The sequence below is a fragment of the Balearica regulorum genome, chromosome 3, assembly GCF_011004875.1.
Source record: "Balearica regulorum gibbericeps isolate bBalReg1 chromosome 3, bBalReg1.pri, whole genome shotgun sequence".
Classification (NCBI taxonomy): Eukaryota; Metazoa; Chordata; class Aves; order Gruiformes; family Gruidae; genus Balearica; species Balearica regulorum.
The window spans coordinates 6,755,070-6,772,391 of NC_046186.1; the positions used below are offsets into that span (position 1 = coordinate 6,755,070).

The following is a 17,322-nucleotide window of genomic DNA, read 5'->3' on the forward strand; positions in this document are numbered from 1 at the left end:
GGCTGAGAAAACTGAGAGTAAAAACTGATTTAGTGGTTTTTTGGGTTTTTTTAAGAAAACAAAAAGTATTGCAGGAAATAATCAGAAGACCGCCAGCTGAGCTCAATCCCTTTTGTTTTACAGGCTGGTAGTGTTTCAGACCTGACAGCCTCTGCAGAGGTACCAAATCCTGGTACCCCTCAGCTCTTCATGCTCTCTTCCCAAAAATGGAGAAGGAAGTCAGGATTCTTAGTGAAAAACCTGGCAGTCTAAAGTTAGGATACAGCACATTGCAGGCAGCAGGCTAAGAATACCAGGACAAAGTCACAAGGAGAGAAATAACAATAAAATACAGGAAATCTGACTCGCCCTCTGCAAGATTACCTAATTCTAATGTCACGAAGAAGAAAGCAGTGTGAACGTGCGTGCAAGAGATAACAGGCTGTCAAAGCACCGCTCCCGCTCAGCGCCAGAAAATTAAAGTTTGATTATACAATAGAAGCCGAGCTGATCCGAGAGCCGCGCCAGTGTCCAGTTCACCGTGCAACTTACCTTCACAAAGAGCTCAATTTCAGGGTCCTTTCCTTCCCCGTTAGCAGGAACAGAGTCTGTCATTTTTCACCCCCAAGGCTACCAGCTGATCTCCTGCTATTAAGTGGCAAAAAGGGGGTTTCAACTGCACGGTAGCGGGTAGGTTTCCCTTCCGAACAGCTCTCGCAAAGCTGTTAAAATATCATTTGTAATGATGAAGCTGGAAACCAGTGGAGAAAACAAGTTTGCAGCCTAATAAATAAATAAATAATAATTTAAAAACCAAACCAAAACAAAAAAGCAGGCAGCAGAGGAGCAGTCCCTGTTACGGCTGTGTAGTTCTGCAGAGCAACAAGTGCTGCTGTGCTCTGGTACGGTATCCTCATCTGTCAGAGCTGCCGTTCTCACTGCCTGCTCAAAATAGCCCAGAGCATAAAAAAAAGAGGGTGGGGTTAACTCACAGGGGAGGAGACAAGCTCCTGGTACCTACGGCAGGATCAGTCTCTCAGCAAATAGTTCTGCTCTTCCCTGTTTCCAGCGTTTCTGTCGTTCCCTCCCGTACCCCGCGGCCGGGAGCACCAGTGACAGGGGAAGGGGAAGGTCTGCAGCAGGCTGGTTCCATTGCTTTAAGCAACAGGGATGGGTTTTTACCTTCTTTTCTGAAGGGTGTTTGTCCTGCTTCTACCTGTTCAAAATCCTAATATTGTTCTTGCTAACAATGGTAAGGAAAAAAAAAAGAGCCTAATTTCTTCACCCTGTGCGTTGGTTGCTATGTTGGGGCAAGGAGCGTGCGGGAAAGCAGAGCTTTGCCTCGGGGAAAACCCCTGTGTGGTACAGAGTGGTACAGAAGCCAAAACTGAATGCTCTTAGGTGAGAAAAGCACTTGTGGTGCCACCACTCCTGATGGATTCAGGAGCAGAGGAACAGGAATTGGCTTACGTGGAAAAACGAAGAGCTTCAGGGCCCTGGGAAAATAAAATATTTCGGTCCCATATTTCTCAGCGTGTCCCTTGGGGTGCTGGTTGTAGAGGGCGGACAGGAGGGTGATGATATGCTGGGGTGGAGCATGGAAGAGAACTCCAGGGCCTCAGCCTGCTGTTGACACACCGTCGTCATCTCTACTCCCTTCCTTCGCGCTGCATTCCTCGCATGACTCAGAGGTCACCACACAGCAGCCCTGAGCGAGAGGTGGCACACGGCAGAAAGGCCTGACACGGCTCAGAGGCATGGAGGAAGGGAGCGACGGCACGGGAGGGGAGAGCCGGAAAGGCTAAGGGGTCGGGTAGGACCTGCTCCTCATTGCCATCGTGGCCTGGAGGGACTGGCCACCGTCGTGCCCTCCTGCTCGTGGAAAGTCCTTCCCTCACCTCTGCTCCCCCTGCCCTCTGCTCCTGCTTTGGAATGGCTGTCGGCAGCTTGCACGAGCAACTTCACCTTCCCCTTCTGACAGAGAGAGGTCTTTCGGGTATGGTTTTGACACAACCAAACCCTCGCCTTTCCCGAAAGTGCTCTTAGCTGCGTACTTTCGTGATGATCTCCGATTCCCTCCCGTGACCTGTAGGCATCTGACACGGGTCGAGGGCAGTGGCAGCCACCATCTCTGTGGCTCGTGGGGTAAGCTCTACAGGGATTTCCCACAGCGGCCGTTTCGCGCGCACTCCATGAAGCACCAAAATGGTTAATCAGTAAATCTCATTATGCTGTTGCAACTGTAATTACAACATAATCAACGTTATAATTAGTGTAAAAGTGTGCTTATGGTTTTTAGGTCTAATTAGCACTCGTTCGAATAACTGGAAGGTTAACTATAAGAGAATTAAGTGTTATTACTCCTTTGATTTCAAATCTTTTACATGTAATTTTTGGACTAGGTACATTAATTACCAAACATTTATACTATAATTATTCTTAGGCCCACAGGCAAACTTCCAAGGACATGAGCTAAGTGTACTTACATGTAGCAAAAAGAATCATTGCTTTGTAATTATATATTACAGTTATAAAAGTCTGCCAAAAACATAAGTATAGGCACCATATCGCTAAAATGCATCCCTAAATAGCGTATTATCAACTACATGATTATAAACTTTTGTCTTTGGTGAAAAATTGTTTTGCTTGAGCACCTCATGTGACGCCATGATTTCCCTTTAATGAGGGCTCCTGGAAACAACGGGAAATGGGTCGTCTTGAGCGAGGTTACCTGTAGTACCTCAGTGAAAATGCTGTTTTGATATAGACAAGTGCTTTGAACAATTTATATCACAGGAGTATATATATAAATATATTTCAGCTCTGGAAGAGAAAATCCTGCCGGCTATGAGAACAGTAAGGAGGTAATACCACTAATGCTAAACCAAAATGTTTAAATAAAATCAGCATTCAAGGTATCAGCACCTATAAGACCTGATGCACGTGACCTATTTAAATGTCTATTTTCAAATGAAAAAATGCGCCCTAGAAGTGCTACTTTTTTCCACTGGTAATAAAGGCAGCCCAGGGTAACAAGCTCAGATAAAGACATTATAATGGTCAGACAAATCCTGCTGTAATTATTAAGTAAAAGAAATCTGTGGCTTTAGTGCCTGATTTCTACGCACATGTCATCTCCCACTTCAGAAGTTGTACATGCCTCGCGCTTCTGAGAGTTAAACTCTAGATGCAGCAGTTTCGGTGGAGACTTAACGCGTCAAAACATTTAAAACCTTCCTTCCCAATTACTGTCTGGGTTTAGTGGTGTATTATAATCAGTTTGCAAGACGAAGATTATTGTGCTGAGGCTCGACAAAGCAGAAGGGAAACTGTGCAATACAGAGAAAGGGAGCTAAGATGCCCTGAAGCCATCTCCATCCTGACCCAGATATGAACTACCGCAGGAATGGGCCAGACCCCATCTGGTTCAAGATGTTTCTGGGCAGCAGTGCCCTTGGAAGGTTCCTTCACCCATGAGGCACCACCTTGCACTCATCCCCTGCCCCAGGACTTGATATGGGGTGCTCAGAGGCTACAGAAGCTGTAGTGCAAATACCACACATCTGGTATTCCAGCTGTGCTTTTAGGTATCCACGGAGAGAATAAGCCAGCCCACCTCAAAAAAACTCTGATTTTCAAAAATCTCCCTGCGGAACCCCTAGAAGAGACCAAGAAAAACAGAGTCCTTGTTCTTATAAATGCTGTGGTTTTTTAAACAGATTCGGAAAGCTGGATTTCAGATAAACATTGTAGGAGGCAGTGAGTAGGAGGAAATATATATATATATATATGAGGAAATATACATATATATACACACTACTTCAGGAACCTATTCATGCATTTACTGCTTCGTTGTCATATAAAACTGACTTATCACTTACATCTGGGTGGAACCTTTTTGACTACAATGGTTATTATTGCCTCCACAGCTCTTTTTTGTATTATGAAATCAGCTCTTTCTTTAGCCAAATTAAGGGTAAGAAACTGATAAATAATTAGTACACTCTCATTTTACTGCAAAGAATGAGTTGCTTACTTTGGCCTATCATTTTCTTACAAGTCAGAAGTAGCAGAGGCTTTGAGTTACGTACAAGAACATTTGACACTGAATTATGAACTCTTCATAAGCCAAGTCATTATAGTGTGAAGCTTATGAGATATATAAATGCATATGAGCACGTCATCCCATTAATAAAAGAAGAGGACAGCTTCAGAAAAGGAACAGCCACATCTCCACACAAGACCTCTATTGTAGGTGAACTCTGACGCACTATCAGCTTTCACGAGCCTGATCCAAGCTTCACTTCAAGCAAAGATTTGTCCCGAGGGGGTGAATCAGAGGCCAAGCATCCAGAATGTAATTCTATCATGGAGTTCTCCAGCAGACCGCTAAGTTACCAAGAAGGATCAGGGCACATAGGTCATCAAATCCCCCGGTGCCCTCTTGGTGCTGCCACCCAGGTCATTCTGTGAGAGTGGGGCATTACAAGTTTTATACGACACAGGTAACGTCTTTCATGTTGTGAATAAACTTCCATTACGGACAAAGAAAAGAAGTAAAATCTTGGTGCAGCTGCAGTAAATGGTATTTAGGGTATGATTTTACCTGGGAGTTATTTAACTGCTTAGTTGCCTAAAAAAAACCCCACAACTAAGCAGCAACCAGGTGCTAAACCAGCATGACTGAATGGGTTATGGAAGTCTATCTTCAGGGGACAGTTCTGAATTACTGGTAATTTGCAACTGCATTTATTGCATGCTAGTAACTGACATGCTACTTATTTAACAAATGCAAGGAATCAATCCAATAATTTAAATTTCCTTTTGAATTACAGTGTGTCATTACCAAGTTCTTGTTTGATCTTCAGAAAAATCATAAGGGATTTGTCTCAGATCTTTGGAGTCAGACTGCACGTTCCCCTCCCCAGATGTACAAGACATGCAAGGATGTACAAAGCTCTTCTCATTAGCCTCATGCCAAGGTTGGGTGAGCAGATATTTTCCCTCAACTCCAGAGAGGTACAGTGCCCCAAAACCCAGTGGTTTGATGGAAGAACTGTGATTTTGTTCCTTCTCATAAATTGTCCCACACTTAAGGGCATGGAACAAAAGACATCAAGTGATACAACAGGTGTGCAGCCTGAATGTCCCAAGAAACAGAAGGGGATGGCAAAGCCGGGACCGGAAAACTTCACATTCCCCTTGACTGGCAAATTTTAGATAGCTTGCTCTACATCCATCCCCCAGGCATTATGAATCCATCATAGCCATGAGTTACACAGCTCTCCTTTACCTTATTATGAAAATGCATTATTTTAGCTCTAAAGGTCTCTGGATGAAACTAGGCTGTTTAATCAAATGGTAAATCACTAGAATTAGCTCAGACAGGACTTCTGCAAAGTAAGTTCTAGTCCAAAAGCATGATATTTTATTCATATATAATTATGTTTTCACATGGATGCAGTACCAAACTTTGCCGTAACATTAATAAACCTTACCAACTTCAGGAGAAAAACCCACTGCTGTTCAGTGAGAAGAGGGATTTCTTTATGGATAATTATCCCAGCGCTCGCGTTGAGACAGTCACAGCTAACCATTCACAGGGAAGTGGCACTTAAAAGGTACAAAATCATCTCCTAATGCTTCATTCACTAGAGAGGCTTCTGGAGGACAGTGGTTTATTCCTTTATTTCTTTATTTTACTATCATTCCAAAACTGTCATTTCAATTAAAAACAAAAGATACTTCCAAAAAGGACTGAGACTGCTCTGGAAAGTGATATTGTAGGGGATACAATGGATAGCATTACAGATTGTCCCAACCTGCGGGCTACATCGATAGTGTAGTTGATGAAAGGAGGAATGTAGATATCGTCAGGTCTTGCGTTTCAAAATAAATCCTCCATACTGTTAAATGCGATGAAGAAAAACCACCACCAGGTAAGTGTGATGTACCTGTTATTGTTGACTCACTACTGTCATAGAACTAAAACCACATGATTTTACTTACAAGTCTGCAATGGCATAAGTAATGCATGGCCCTGTCTGAATTTACAAGTGTACTTAGTGCAAGTCCCTATTTAAGTTATTTCTGTTCATTTCTTGGTATGCTTCTTGTCAAATTAAGTCTAAATTAATTAGTATTTAAAGCATGTACATACAAATTAGGATTAAATCCCCCCAAGCAAAAGACCAGCACACAACACACTACTCCAATCCCAATTTATGAATTATTATTTACAGAAAGTGTTCAAAATGGCATGTACAACTCATGCAGATCTCAGGCTAGGTTTCAATTCCTCCCAGTAAATAAGGCCCAAAGAACACACAATTGCTGCTGATTTTGTTGGATACATTCGTGTTTCACTCTGTTGTTTGGCAAGCAATTTGGCTGAAAGCAGAAATTACTTCCTATATTCTGATGCACAGTATTTCTAAAAGATGAAGCCTTCAACAACTCAGTTTGAAATTACTCGTGACTCAGACTAGTTCCCATGGGTTCAAATGTTGCCATCGGTGACATTTAGCTGTGCCAGATGAAGCCATAAAGTACCTGCACAGCAGGTTACGTGCGTGGATCTGCACAGCAGATCACAGGATCATACTATTTGGCTTAAGAAAAGAGCTTCTGGCTTTTGGCTCTGATAAACCCATGCTTGTTCAGTATGAAATAGCAGGGATCAACATCTTTCCATCTCTCTTTATGACAGTGAAGTTTAACCTCTGCAGACATTATGGTCTACCTCATCCATGGCAGTGCTGTACACCTGGGTTAATGCAGCTGGCTGACCCTGAGCCTTACAGTGAACTGTAGAACTCTTCCATTCCCCTTAGAAAATCACCCTCATTCATTTTTCATTTCACCTTTTGGTACGTCTGTGATAAAGTTTCCACAAAGATCGCCAGTGAACATGCTCACTTTCCTTAGTGCATCACCTCAAGCTGTTATTAAATGAACGGTGGGTTGTTTGGGGTTTTTTTCCCTTCTTTCTTCAACGTGATAGTTCAATGTCTTGAAGCACCTGATGTTGACTTGGTGATATTTCATTTTAGTTTTTCTTTGCTTGAGGACCCTTTTCACTGTAGAGATAATGCAGACAACCAGGATGAATTGGAGCAACATGGTTAGTTAATCACAGATCTGAATCCCTCTGCTGCAACTATACTTTCAAGTTAGTAGATTTTCACTGGTGACCACTATGCACAGGTTATTAGGACTTCAGAGACCACATCCCACATCCTTATGTGAAAGACGGTGGTGACAACTCTTCCAGAAGAGCTTAGCTTAAGACTGAAAGCAAATCTTCGTGTGAAATTCAGCTCTGAGCACAGTCTGAATAGCAATGGGGTCTTGTTTAAGTCTTTCAGAATTGGGCATACTGGGTAGTGTAACTAGAAAGATGTAAGATTTTTCCTCTTAAATGGAAGATTTTCCAAAGATTTTATCAACTTTTCCCAAAATCACAAAATTTTCATAGAGCACATAGCAGGTATCGCTTTTATGAGGAAGGTGTTGGCCCTTGGTCACCCACTGCAATACCTGGAAGCAACCTCATAGATCACCAAAATGTCAAAGCTCCGTCGTCTTTGCAGTCTCACTCCGATGACGTTGGTGACAACTATGATACAACTCTGGAAAATGAACTAGGTTTTCCTGGGAGAAAAAGCGCTAATGAGATATGGAAACCTTTACTCATTATTAGCAATTTCTACCCATTCCTAGCCAAGCAGCAAGTGAGAGTTGAAGCCACACTAATTCATAAATATATATATAACAGTATCTCATGATGTTGGGAGAAACCTAAATCCCCCTGCGGAGGATGGCACCAATAAGAGACTCTCAGGTTATCTCTTGGTTACACGTTAACACAGAAAATTGACTTTCAGAGAGGAAAGGCAAAGAGTTCCAAAGGGTGATGTCAGGTGTGCTGTAAGGATTGACTCCTCTCAGCTAGATGGAAGCCACTGTGTGGGAGTTTCTACCACCACTGCTCATGCTGGGTCTCCTGACCAGAAAAAGATGACTTCAGTCTACAGAGCTACCAAACCAACAGTCTCTGCAATTATCTCATTTGCCATGAGAAACGTCTCAGTTAAAAAATAAATTAAAAGGTAATTGCATGTTCATATGAAAGGGAAAATGGCTAAGCAGTTCTAAGTGACCTTTTCAGAAAATCAAGTATATCAAATCAAAACTGGAGGCAACTTAGCCAGATCATCTATCAATCTTGCAGATATTATAAACTTTGCAGTATATTATAGCCAAAGCCCTGATTGATAGAAATTAGTCTGGCCAGGGATGTCAAAGACAAGAAGAAAAGCTTTTATAGGTATGTTAGTGATAAGAGGAAGATGAGGGAAAATGTGGGTCCACTCTGGAATGAAATGGGTGAACTGGTTACCCAGGATTTGGAGAAGGCTGAGGTACTCAATGACTTCTTTGCCTCAGTCTTCACTGGCAAGTGTTTGAGCCACACTGCCCAGGTCACAGAAGGCAGGGACGGGGAGAATGCAGAACCGCCCACTGTAGGAGAAGATCAGGTTCGAGAATATCTAAGGAACCTGAAGGTGCACAAGTCCATGGGACCTGATGAGTTGCATCCACAGGTCTCGAGAGCACTGGCGGATGAAGTGGCCAGGCCACTCACCATTATATTTGAGAAGTCCTGGGAGTCTGGTGAAGTTCCCGCCGACTGGAAGAGGGGGAACATAACCGCCATTTTTAAGGAGGGTAAAAAGGAAGACCCAGGGAACTACAGGCCAGTCAGTCTCACCTCCGTGCCTGGCAAGATTATGGAGCAGACCCTCCTGGAGACTATGCTCAGGCACATGGAAAATAAGGAGGTGATTGGTGACAGCCAACACGGCTTCACTAAGGGCAAATCGTGCCTGACAAATTTGGTGGCCTTCTACGATGGGGTTACAGTATCGGTGGATAAGGGAAAGGCAACTGACGTCATCCACCTGGACTTGTGCAAGGCATTTGACACTGTTCCACATGACATCCTTGTCTCTAAATTGGACAGACACGGATTCAATGGATGGACCACACGGTGGATAAGGAATTGGCTGGATGGTCGCACTCAAAGAGTTGTGGTCAACGGCTCAATGTCCAAGTGGAGAACAGTGACGAGTGGTGTTCCTCAGGGGTCGGTACTGGGACCGGCACTGTTCCAACATCTTTGTCGGCGACATGGACAGTGGGATCGAGTGCACCCTCAGGAAGTTTGCTGACAACACCAAGCTGTGTGGTGTGGTCGACACGCTGGAGGGAAGGGATGTCATCCAGAGGGACCTGGACAGGCTGGAGAGGTGGGCCCGTGCGAACCGCATGAAGTTCAACAAGGCCAAGGGCAAGGTCCTGCACGTGGGTCAGCGCAATCCCAAGCACGACTATAGGCTGGGCAAGGAATGGATTGAAAGCAGCCCGAAGGAGAAGGACTTTGGGGTATTGATTGCTGAGAAGCTCAGCATGAGCCGGCAGCGTGTGCTTGCAGCCCAGAAAGCCAAACGTGTCCTGGGCTGCATCAAAAGCAGTGTGACCAGCAGGTTGAGGGAGGTGATCCTGCCCCTCTACTCCGCTCTTGTGAGACCCTACTTGGAGTACTGTGTCCAGCTCTGGGGGCCCCAGTACAAGACAGACATGGAGCTGTTGGAGCGAGTCCAGAGGAGGTCACAAAGACAATCAGAGGGCTGGAGCACCTCTCCTATGAGGACAGGCTGAGACAGTTGGGGTTGTTCAGCCTGAAGAAGAGAAGGCTCCGGGGAGACCTTATAGCACCTTCCAATACCTGAAGGGGCCTACAGGAAAGATGGAGAGGGACTGTTTACAAGGGCATGGAGTGATAGGACAAGGGGTAATGGGTTTAAGCTGAAGGAGGGTAGATTTAGATTACATGTTAGAAAGAAATTCTTTACTGTGAGGGTGGTGAGGCCCTGGCACAGGTTGCCCAGAGAAGCTGTGGATGCCCCTGGATCCCTGGAAATGTTCAAGGCCAGGTTGGATGGGGCTTTGGGCAACCTGGTCTAGTGGAGGGTGTCCCTGCCCATGGCAGGGGGGTTTGAACTAGATGGGCTTTGAGGTCCCTTCCAACCCAAACAATTCTATGATTCTATGATTCTATAATTATTATAAACCAGGAAAAAAAATACTATAACTAAACTGAAAGGAAATCCAGTCATGCAAATTCCATAGTGAAATGCTTCCTAAATCAAAGAGGAGGACTTAGATCAACTGGAATTAATACATGAGGGAATAGTTTACTATTGATAGGGCTGATACTGCCACCTATTTTTAAGACTTCCTAATACTTTCCCTGATTCAATTCAAATACTTTCCCTATTTTCAACTCAATGTAACTTTTGCCAGACTTTAAAAGAGGAACTCTTCAGCAGAGGTGTCTGCCACCAAAGCGCTTCAGACGTCAAAAGGCTTATCCTCCAATGCAATCAGCCACTGAAGTCACTGTTCCCCCAAAGTCTACAGTTTAAAACAAAAGACAGGCAGAGCTTGAAAAGGAAGCGAAATGCAAGGGAGTGACCTGGTTTCCCCAAAACCAACAGCAAGCCTAAGAATGGACTCCTGAACTCCTCAACGCCAGCTTAGTCAAACCATTGTCAAATAAAATGACGTTTGTTTTTCCAAGCATTCAGAATTCCATCATCGCACAGTACACTCCCTATACACATGATTTTGTGAGTATATACGCACAAGTACAACATTCTTTTACACAAAAATACAGATATTCTGCAGGCACACTTCCAAAGACATTCCACCAGCCCACCTGTCAAGCTCTCCTCGGAAAACCTGCTTGGAAAATCTGGCCTTCAGTTTGTGGGGTTTTTTTGTTTGTTTTTTTTTTTAAAGTAGAACTTGGTTAGAACTTGGTTACTTCCCCATGAGCCATGAGTCACACAGTCCAGTGTGTGTCTTTACTTGACGAGTTAATTGTTAAGTGGAATTCAGCAGCAGAATGTTCTTTGGTTGCATATTTGCAGGGACTTGGAGAACACCATCTCCTCCCTCGCTGGCAGTCGAGGAGGGAATGCCAGGGCAGCTGTGCTGCTCGCTGGGCTTTTATACCAGTGCTATTTTTAGCTGTTATCAGCCGCAGTGCGCAGGGCCAATCGTCGCCTGATGCCTGCAAGAAACTCTGCTCTAGTCCAAACTTCATTCTCTGCAATCTCACAGGGAGGAGCCAAATGACTGTGAATTTGCTGCTCTAAACTTCTGCTGTTCGTTATACGGGCTCATTAACACACGGCAAGGCATTAGCACAAAGTACACGAATAGTTAGGACCACGATGAAATTACTGACTCAACAGATAAGCACTCTGCCTACATTTGGTGAAAATAAGTAAATTTAAAGTGCCTCATAAAGTCTAATAAACTATGCAATCCTGCAGTATGATATACATATATATATAAAAAAAAAACCCAATCTGTGCGTTTTTTACAAAGGTATTCTTTTTTACGTCAGCTTGGAACTATGCACTATGTAACTAGAAACCACTTATTGCTGATTATTTACAAATCCATGTCCTCAGTGAAGGGAAGAAAGACTGGAGCTCTTCAAACTAGGTCACATGGTGTATAACAAAGTTTTTTATAGTGGACCTGTGTCCAGTGTATTTGTGCAGTATCTTTCCATAGAGTAACTTTAGGCTTTGAGAAATTGATGGTGGGGTTAGCCTGCTCAGACATAGACCTCCAGGGCCATGTTAGATGCCCTGGAGTATCCTGCCCAGCCTTCAGCAGTTGCTTTTCACAGGAACATGTAAAAGCACTCAAATCACTTCCCCAGCTGAGAAAACTGCTCTTTCTCGCATGGCACCTGGTCAGATTTATCAGGTGACCAGAGTTTCCCCATTAGTTGATTATACCACTTAATGACTGACCTCCTAGAAATTTAGACTGGATGAATTCTTCCAGACAGTCTATATTGGGGGTTTAATTCAAATAGGTTCTCTCTGAGGTTTGTGCACACACATTTCTAGCCAAAGTAAGAATTACTCCTTCTTCATATTCAACACCTATTCCAAAGTAGAAACAAAAGAAAAAAACAAGCAGTTCGGACGAGTGCTCAAGAAATTTTCTGTCTGGCAGACAATCATTAAAACATGCTTAATAAATTTTACACAGATGAATCCCCAAATCCAAACAATCTTCGAACTGCACATACAGGGTATGCATCAAAGCATCTCGAGTAATATCCTGTCTGCACTGAATCAGTGCAAAACACATATCCATTTCAGCACAGCTTACATTTTCAGCCTGAGCATGCTACTATTTGGAAATATGCCTGAAATCTCAGAGACCCACTGAGCAGACAGTATATTAACCATGATCCACATTGAAGCACTTGATTTAAAATACATGCCCTGTAGCCCTTTATGATATTCTGACAAATTTATTTTTCTTTAGTCCTCAAAATGACAAACACATAGACTGAAACATTAGATAATGAAATTAAAATATAGCAATTAATTTCTTATAGCTTCATACCTTACCTCCAAATTTATCCACGATTTCTCTATATGATAACACGTTAAATTAGTTAAGCTATCTTCATAAAGCAAAGGATGGCATTTTTGTGTTGTCCACTGAACCTCCTCTTACTTAAACAGTATGATTCTTCTCTAAAGGTTCATCACCTTTTTTTTAAAAAAAAAGTCCTGCTTTCTATTCTTATTTTTCCCAAAGAATTGAAGTATTTAAGTAGAAACATAATTTTATTAATTTAAAATGACTGAGAAAAATGTGAATTAAAGTTCTTATATGCTAAAACATCAGGCATGTGGTTTATACTTTTCGTGGATAAGCATCAGATCAGCATGCTGCAGCACTGAGCTCTTGGATAATTTTATTTTTTTTAAACAACTGGGATATGAGTGTGCAGTCTTCATTCTTAATGGGCTTTCTTGATGGCCTGTGAAAAATCCCATGATATGTGCAAGAAAGGATACCTCCCATGCCTGAATTGCGCTATGAGATAGATATAGATGTATATATAAAAGCTTAAAAAAGGACTCTTAGGTCAACAAGTCTACTCTATGAAATTCAGGATTCCTGAAGTATTTTCTACAGTACTTATCTGGAAAGTTCCTAGCTAATAGACATTAAAATTAGGAAGAATTTCTAATGACATTGTGGGGGGGGAGGAACCACTTTAAAAATTTAAATTATTTCTCCTGGTATTCCTGTTTACTGAGGACTTGCCAGTATTATTTAGACACTTCACTGACCAGGCACACGCCATTTCAGGCTAACAGAGACCATCTTGCCATGAGGGGCCACCAAAGTATCAGTGTTACAGATAAGGATGCACATATTTATAGAGCAAGTATAAACGTGGGACAAGTATAAAACACTACTTCTGGCCAGATTTTTAATCAAATGGTACAAATACATGTGAGCAGAGGTTAGAAGAGAGATCAAATACCTATATATTCAGATGCAAAGCTTCCACTCCTTCCATTTGCTTCTCAATCAGTCCTCAAGCTACAGGGATACAGTGTCGAGCTTTGGATGCCGAGATTTCCCAAAGAGCAGTAACACAGACAAGGGACCAACCCCATTCAAATACCAATTAAGGATCCAGAGAGAAGCCCTTTGAAGTTGTTGAATTTAAGATTCAGGAACCTGTGAGCACTCTTAACACCCATGGGAGAATTACGCCCTGCTGGTGCTCTGTAGGCAGACTAGGGAACCTTACAATGATGTTAGAAAAATATGATTGCTGCTGAACGGAAAACAGGTATCAGGATAAGTGAAAAACTGTGTGAGACACCAAGAAATTAATGAAGCTTTTTCTGACTGTCTCTAACATGTTTACATCAGGTCATTTCACCTCAAATAGAATGAGGTATTTACTTAAACAATCATAGGTATCTTAAACCAGGAGGTTATTAAAAGAATCTTTTTTTGCTGCTTGTTTAGTCTAGCTATAAAGGTAGAAACAATCTGAGACAGGATGCAGCTGTGGAAAAAAAAAAGGCACCTTTGTGAAAAGAAGATATGTGCAGAAGGGAATTATTCTGACGCCTGGAAGAAATGGAGACAAAAGGATCGGCTGGTTTAGTCTAAAAACATCTGAGGATGTCTAGGCCTAAACTGATTTTAAAAAGCACAAAATGAAAGGATGAATGCTAATGAACCATGGCACAAGAACAAGGATGTGTGAGCTGCACATGAGTAAATGTCATTTGGAAATTAGAGTAAGGTGTCAAACCATCAGAGCAGTGACGTTTTGAAACAGATTTCCAAAATGAATAATAATGGCCACTTAGTTTTTAGGTCAACCTTGATAAGTTTATGAATTATGTATTATATGATGAAGCTGTCTGTGACAGAAAAGGACTCTGTTTCATGTCCCAAAAGGTCACCTCCTGTCCCATGAAATTCTTTTTAGATTACCAGGGGGGAAAAAAAAAAATCATCTTGGTGAGTGTGCAAAAATTTTTACCTTTCTGTGCCTCATTTTTTATAAATATAGAAGTAGGAAAATTATGTCTTTCTCTCTGAAGATACGTTCTCAAGTTTTATTTCATGACCAGCTGTAGACTGCTTTGAGGTGACTGCATGGGGCTGTAACAGAAAATCAATTAACTCACGAATCAAAATCCTGGTTTCAAACACTGCTTCCCTGTACTGAAACCAGACCTCTGCACTAACCGATTCACTTCTCATCTATTCCTAACTGTATCATTATAGCTTCATGACGGTCACTGACATCTTACAACATAAGCAGAGATGTACCGACAGTAAAAAGTCAACCATAATTGTATTATTAATTGACATAAAAAGGATCATCTAGAGGTCTAAATATAAAATTCACACCTGCAGATAAGAAATCAATGACTAATTTTAAAGTGACATGCTGCCTCCTATTTTTTTTTCCCCAAAGACAGTGGTTTCATACAGGTTTGTAACATTTACCATTAAGCACTTGTAAGTATTAAAAAAAATTCCTACTGATACAGAAAAATATTCAGGTGTTCCTTTTCAGCCACAATCACAGTGTATGGGAGAACACTGAAAATATTTCTAATGGACCAGTAAATATAGTTGCAGAAGAGTGGAAAATACAGGGTCTTATGACCCAAAGAAACAAAGCAGATTTTCTTTTCACAATTAAAATCTTAAGCTGTGTTTGAACTGGTACCTAGAAATTATACTGTGGAGTTTGGGATCCTGCTGAGCACACCGAAGGTTAGTACTAAGATAAAATAAACCTGTTCGCCTTCTACGACAAAGTAACCTGCTTAGTTGATGTGGGGCGAGCAGTAGACATTGTCTACCTGGATTTCTCCAAGGCTTTTGATACAGTCCCCCACAGCCTCCTCCTAGAGAAACCGATGCGTTGTGGTCTCCACAAGCAGTCCATGCGGTGGGTGGGCAACTGGCTGACAGGATGCATGCAGAGGGTGGTGGTACATAGCTCCTTTTCAAACCGGCAACTGTCACAAATGGGGTCCCCCAGGGATTAATACTGGACTTGGACAGGCTGGAAGAGTGGGCTAACAAGATCCTTATGAAGATCAACAGGGGCAAGTGTAAGTCTTGCACCTGGGAAAATGTAATCCAGGAGTGCAGCACAGGCTGGGATCCACCTGGCTGGAGAGCAGCTCAGTGGAAAGGGACCTGGGGGTCCTGGTGGACAACAAGCTCAGTAAGTGAACAGTGTGCTGCAGCAGCAACGAAAGCCAACAGGATGCTGGGTCACATCAACAAGGGCATCACCAGCAGAAATAAAGAAGTCATTATCCCACTCTACTCAGTGCTTGTCAGGCCATACCTGGAATACTGTGTCAGTTTTGGTCCCTGCTATACAAAAAGATGTGGACAGGCTGGAGAAGGTCCAGAGGAGGGCCACAAAGATGATCAAAGGACTGGGAAGCCTGTTATATGAGGAAAGGCTGAGAACTGGGTTTGTTCAGCCTTGAAAAAGAAGGCTTAGGAGTGACCTCATCACCATGTTCCAGTACTTAAAGGCTGGCTACAAAGAAGATGGAGACTCCCTTTTTACAAGAAATCACATGGAAAAGATGAGGGGTAACAGGTGCAAGTTACTCCTGGGGAGATTTCAATTGCACACAAGAAGAAAATTGTTCACAATAAGAACAGTTGGCCATTCGAATAATCTCCCCAGGGAAGTGCTGGATTCCCCAACATTGGACACTTTTAAGACTCGGCTGGACAGGGTTCTGGGCCATCGTGTCTAGACCGTGCTTTTGCCAAGAGGTCCCTTCCAACCTGGTATTGTATGATTCTATGACTGAATTAAAACCTAGTAAATTCAGTTGGCTTTTCTCTTCTACTATGGTGTCTGAAATAAAAAGTAACTACAAAACAAATACAGTTGAAAGAAAAAAATACATGGGGGTTGCTGTTAAGAAAGGATAAAGGTTGACTGAAATTAAAGAAAGTGCTGGTTCTCATTCTTGGAAAGATGCTAAAATGTATCAGATGATTTTATCTGATTAAGTTAGACTGTCCAACATTGCAATGTTGATTCACTGTTGCACTTCAACTGTTGTTGAGTGTGGACACTGAAAAAAAAAAGGAAAATTAAATAGCTTAAAAAACCTAATCAATCTGGAGTTTGTTTCTAGATACTCGTTATCAGAATTAGCTGCTAATCTAATCTAGTAATCCAGACTTTGTACTTAAACTGTCACTGGTGGCATTCAGTTTATTTAACTTCAGGTGCCTATGCCATTGTATCCAGTGAAAGTTTATGGCTTGATTCAGTTGCCTAAACCTAGATACCCAGCAGCGTTTGAGAGGCTCTAGGATAGCTGAGGATATCTGTAAACATATATGAGAAAGGATCTATGGGAGACCTGTGGTCTTCTGCAGAGGCAGCTGGAGGCCAGGAGGGAAGCCCTACGGCATGTAAAGCAGCACTGGATGCCTATGATTGGAAACCTGAATCAAGCCCCTACTTGATTCAACAAATGGAGTCTACAGAACGACTAACCTCACCCTACAGCTGATGCCTACACTTGGTCACATGAATTAACACCCCACTGCGCTATTTTAGATGGCTTTTTTTTTTGCTGCAAAAGGAGCCCAGATATCCTGCAGAGATGTAGTTAACAGCTTACAGACACACGTTAAATCGGGTGAGCCAAATCCAACCCTTGATATATAAAGAAAACAAAGAGCAGAGCAGAAAAGCAGCTTTCCTCTTGCAGATTCCAAAATAACTTACATATATCATTACCAGTTGCTTTGCAGGGACTATCTATTACTTTGTGTTTGTAAAACATCAACCTCAGAAGAGCTGCTCTTTAGGTACTTCTGCAATAAACAATTAAAAATATTACAAATCCCTCTATA

The 17,322-nt window shown here is 42.3% G+C and overlaps 1 protein-coding gene across 2 annotated transcripts in view; it reads right to left on the bottom strand.

Annotated features, from left to right (window-relative positions):
• CLIC5 (chloride intracellular channel 5) overlaps positions 1 to 17,322 on the bottom strand; it is a 77,661-nt gene that overhangs the window by 53,639 nt on the left and 6,700 nt on the right. Inside the window, exon 1 of one of the 2 annotated variants that reach the window (XM_075750459.1) lies at positions 532 to 922. The exons of the other annotated variant lie outside the window; for it this stretch is intronic. Within the exon in view, the coding sequence (XP_075606574.1) occupies positions 532 to 594 (63 nt within the window). The 5' untranslated portion in view covers positions 595 to 922. Of the gene's footprint in view, positions 1 to 531; positions 923 to 17,322 lie in introns of those variants that run through there. 2 annotated transcript variants of the gene reach the window in all.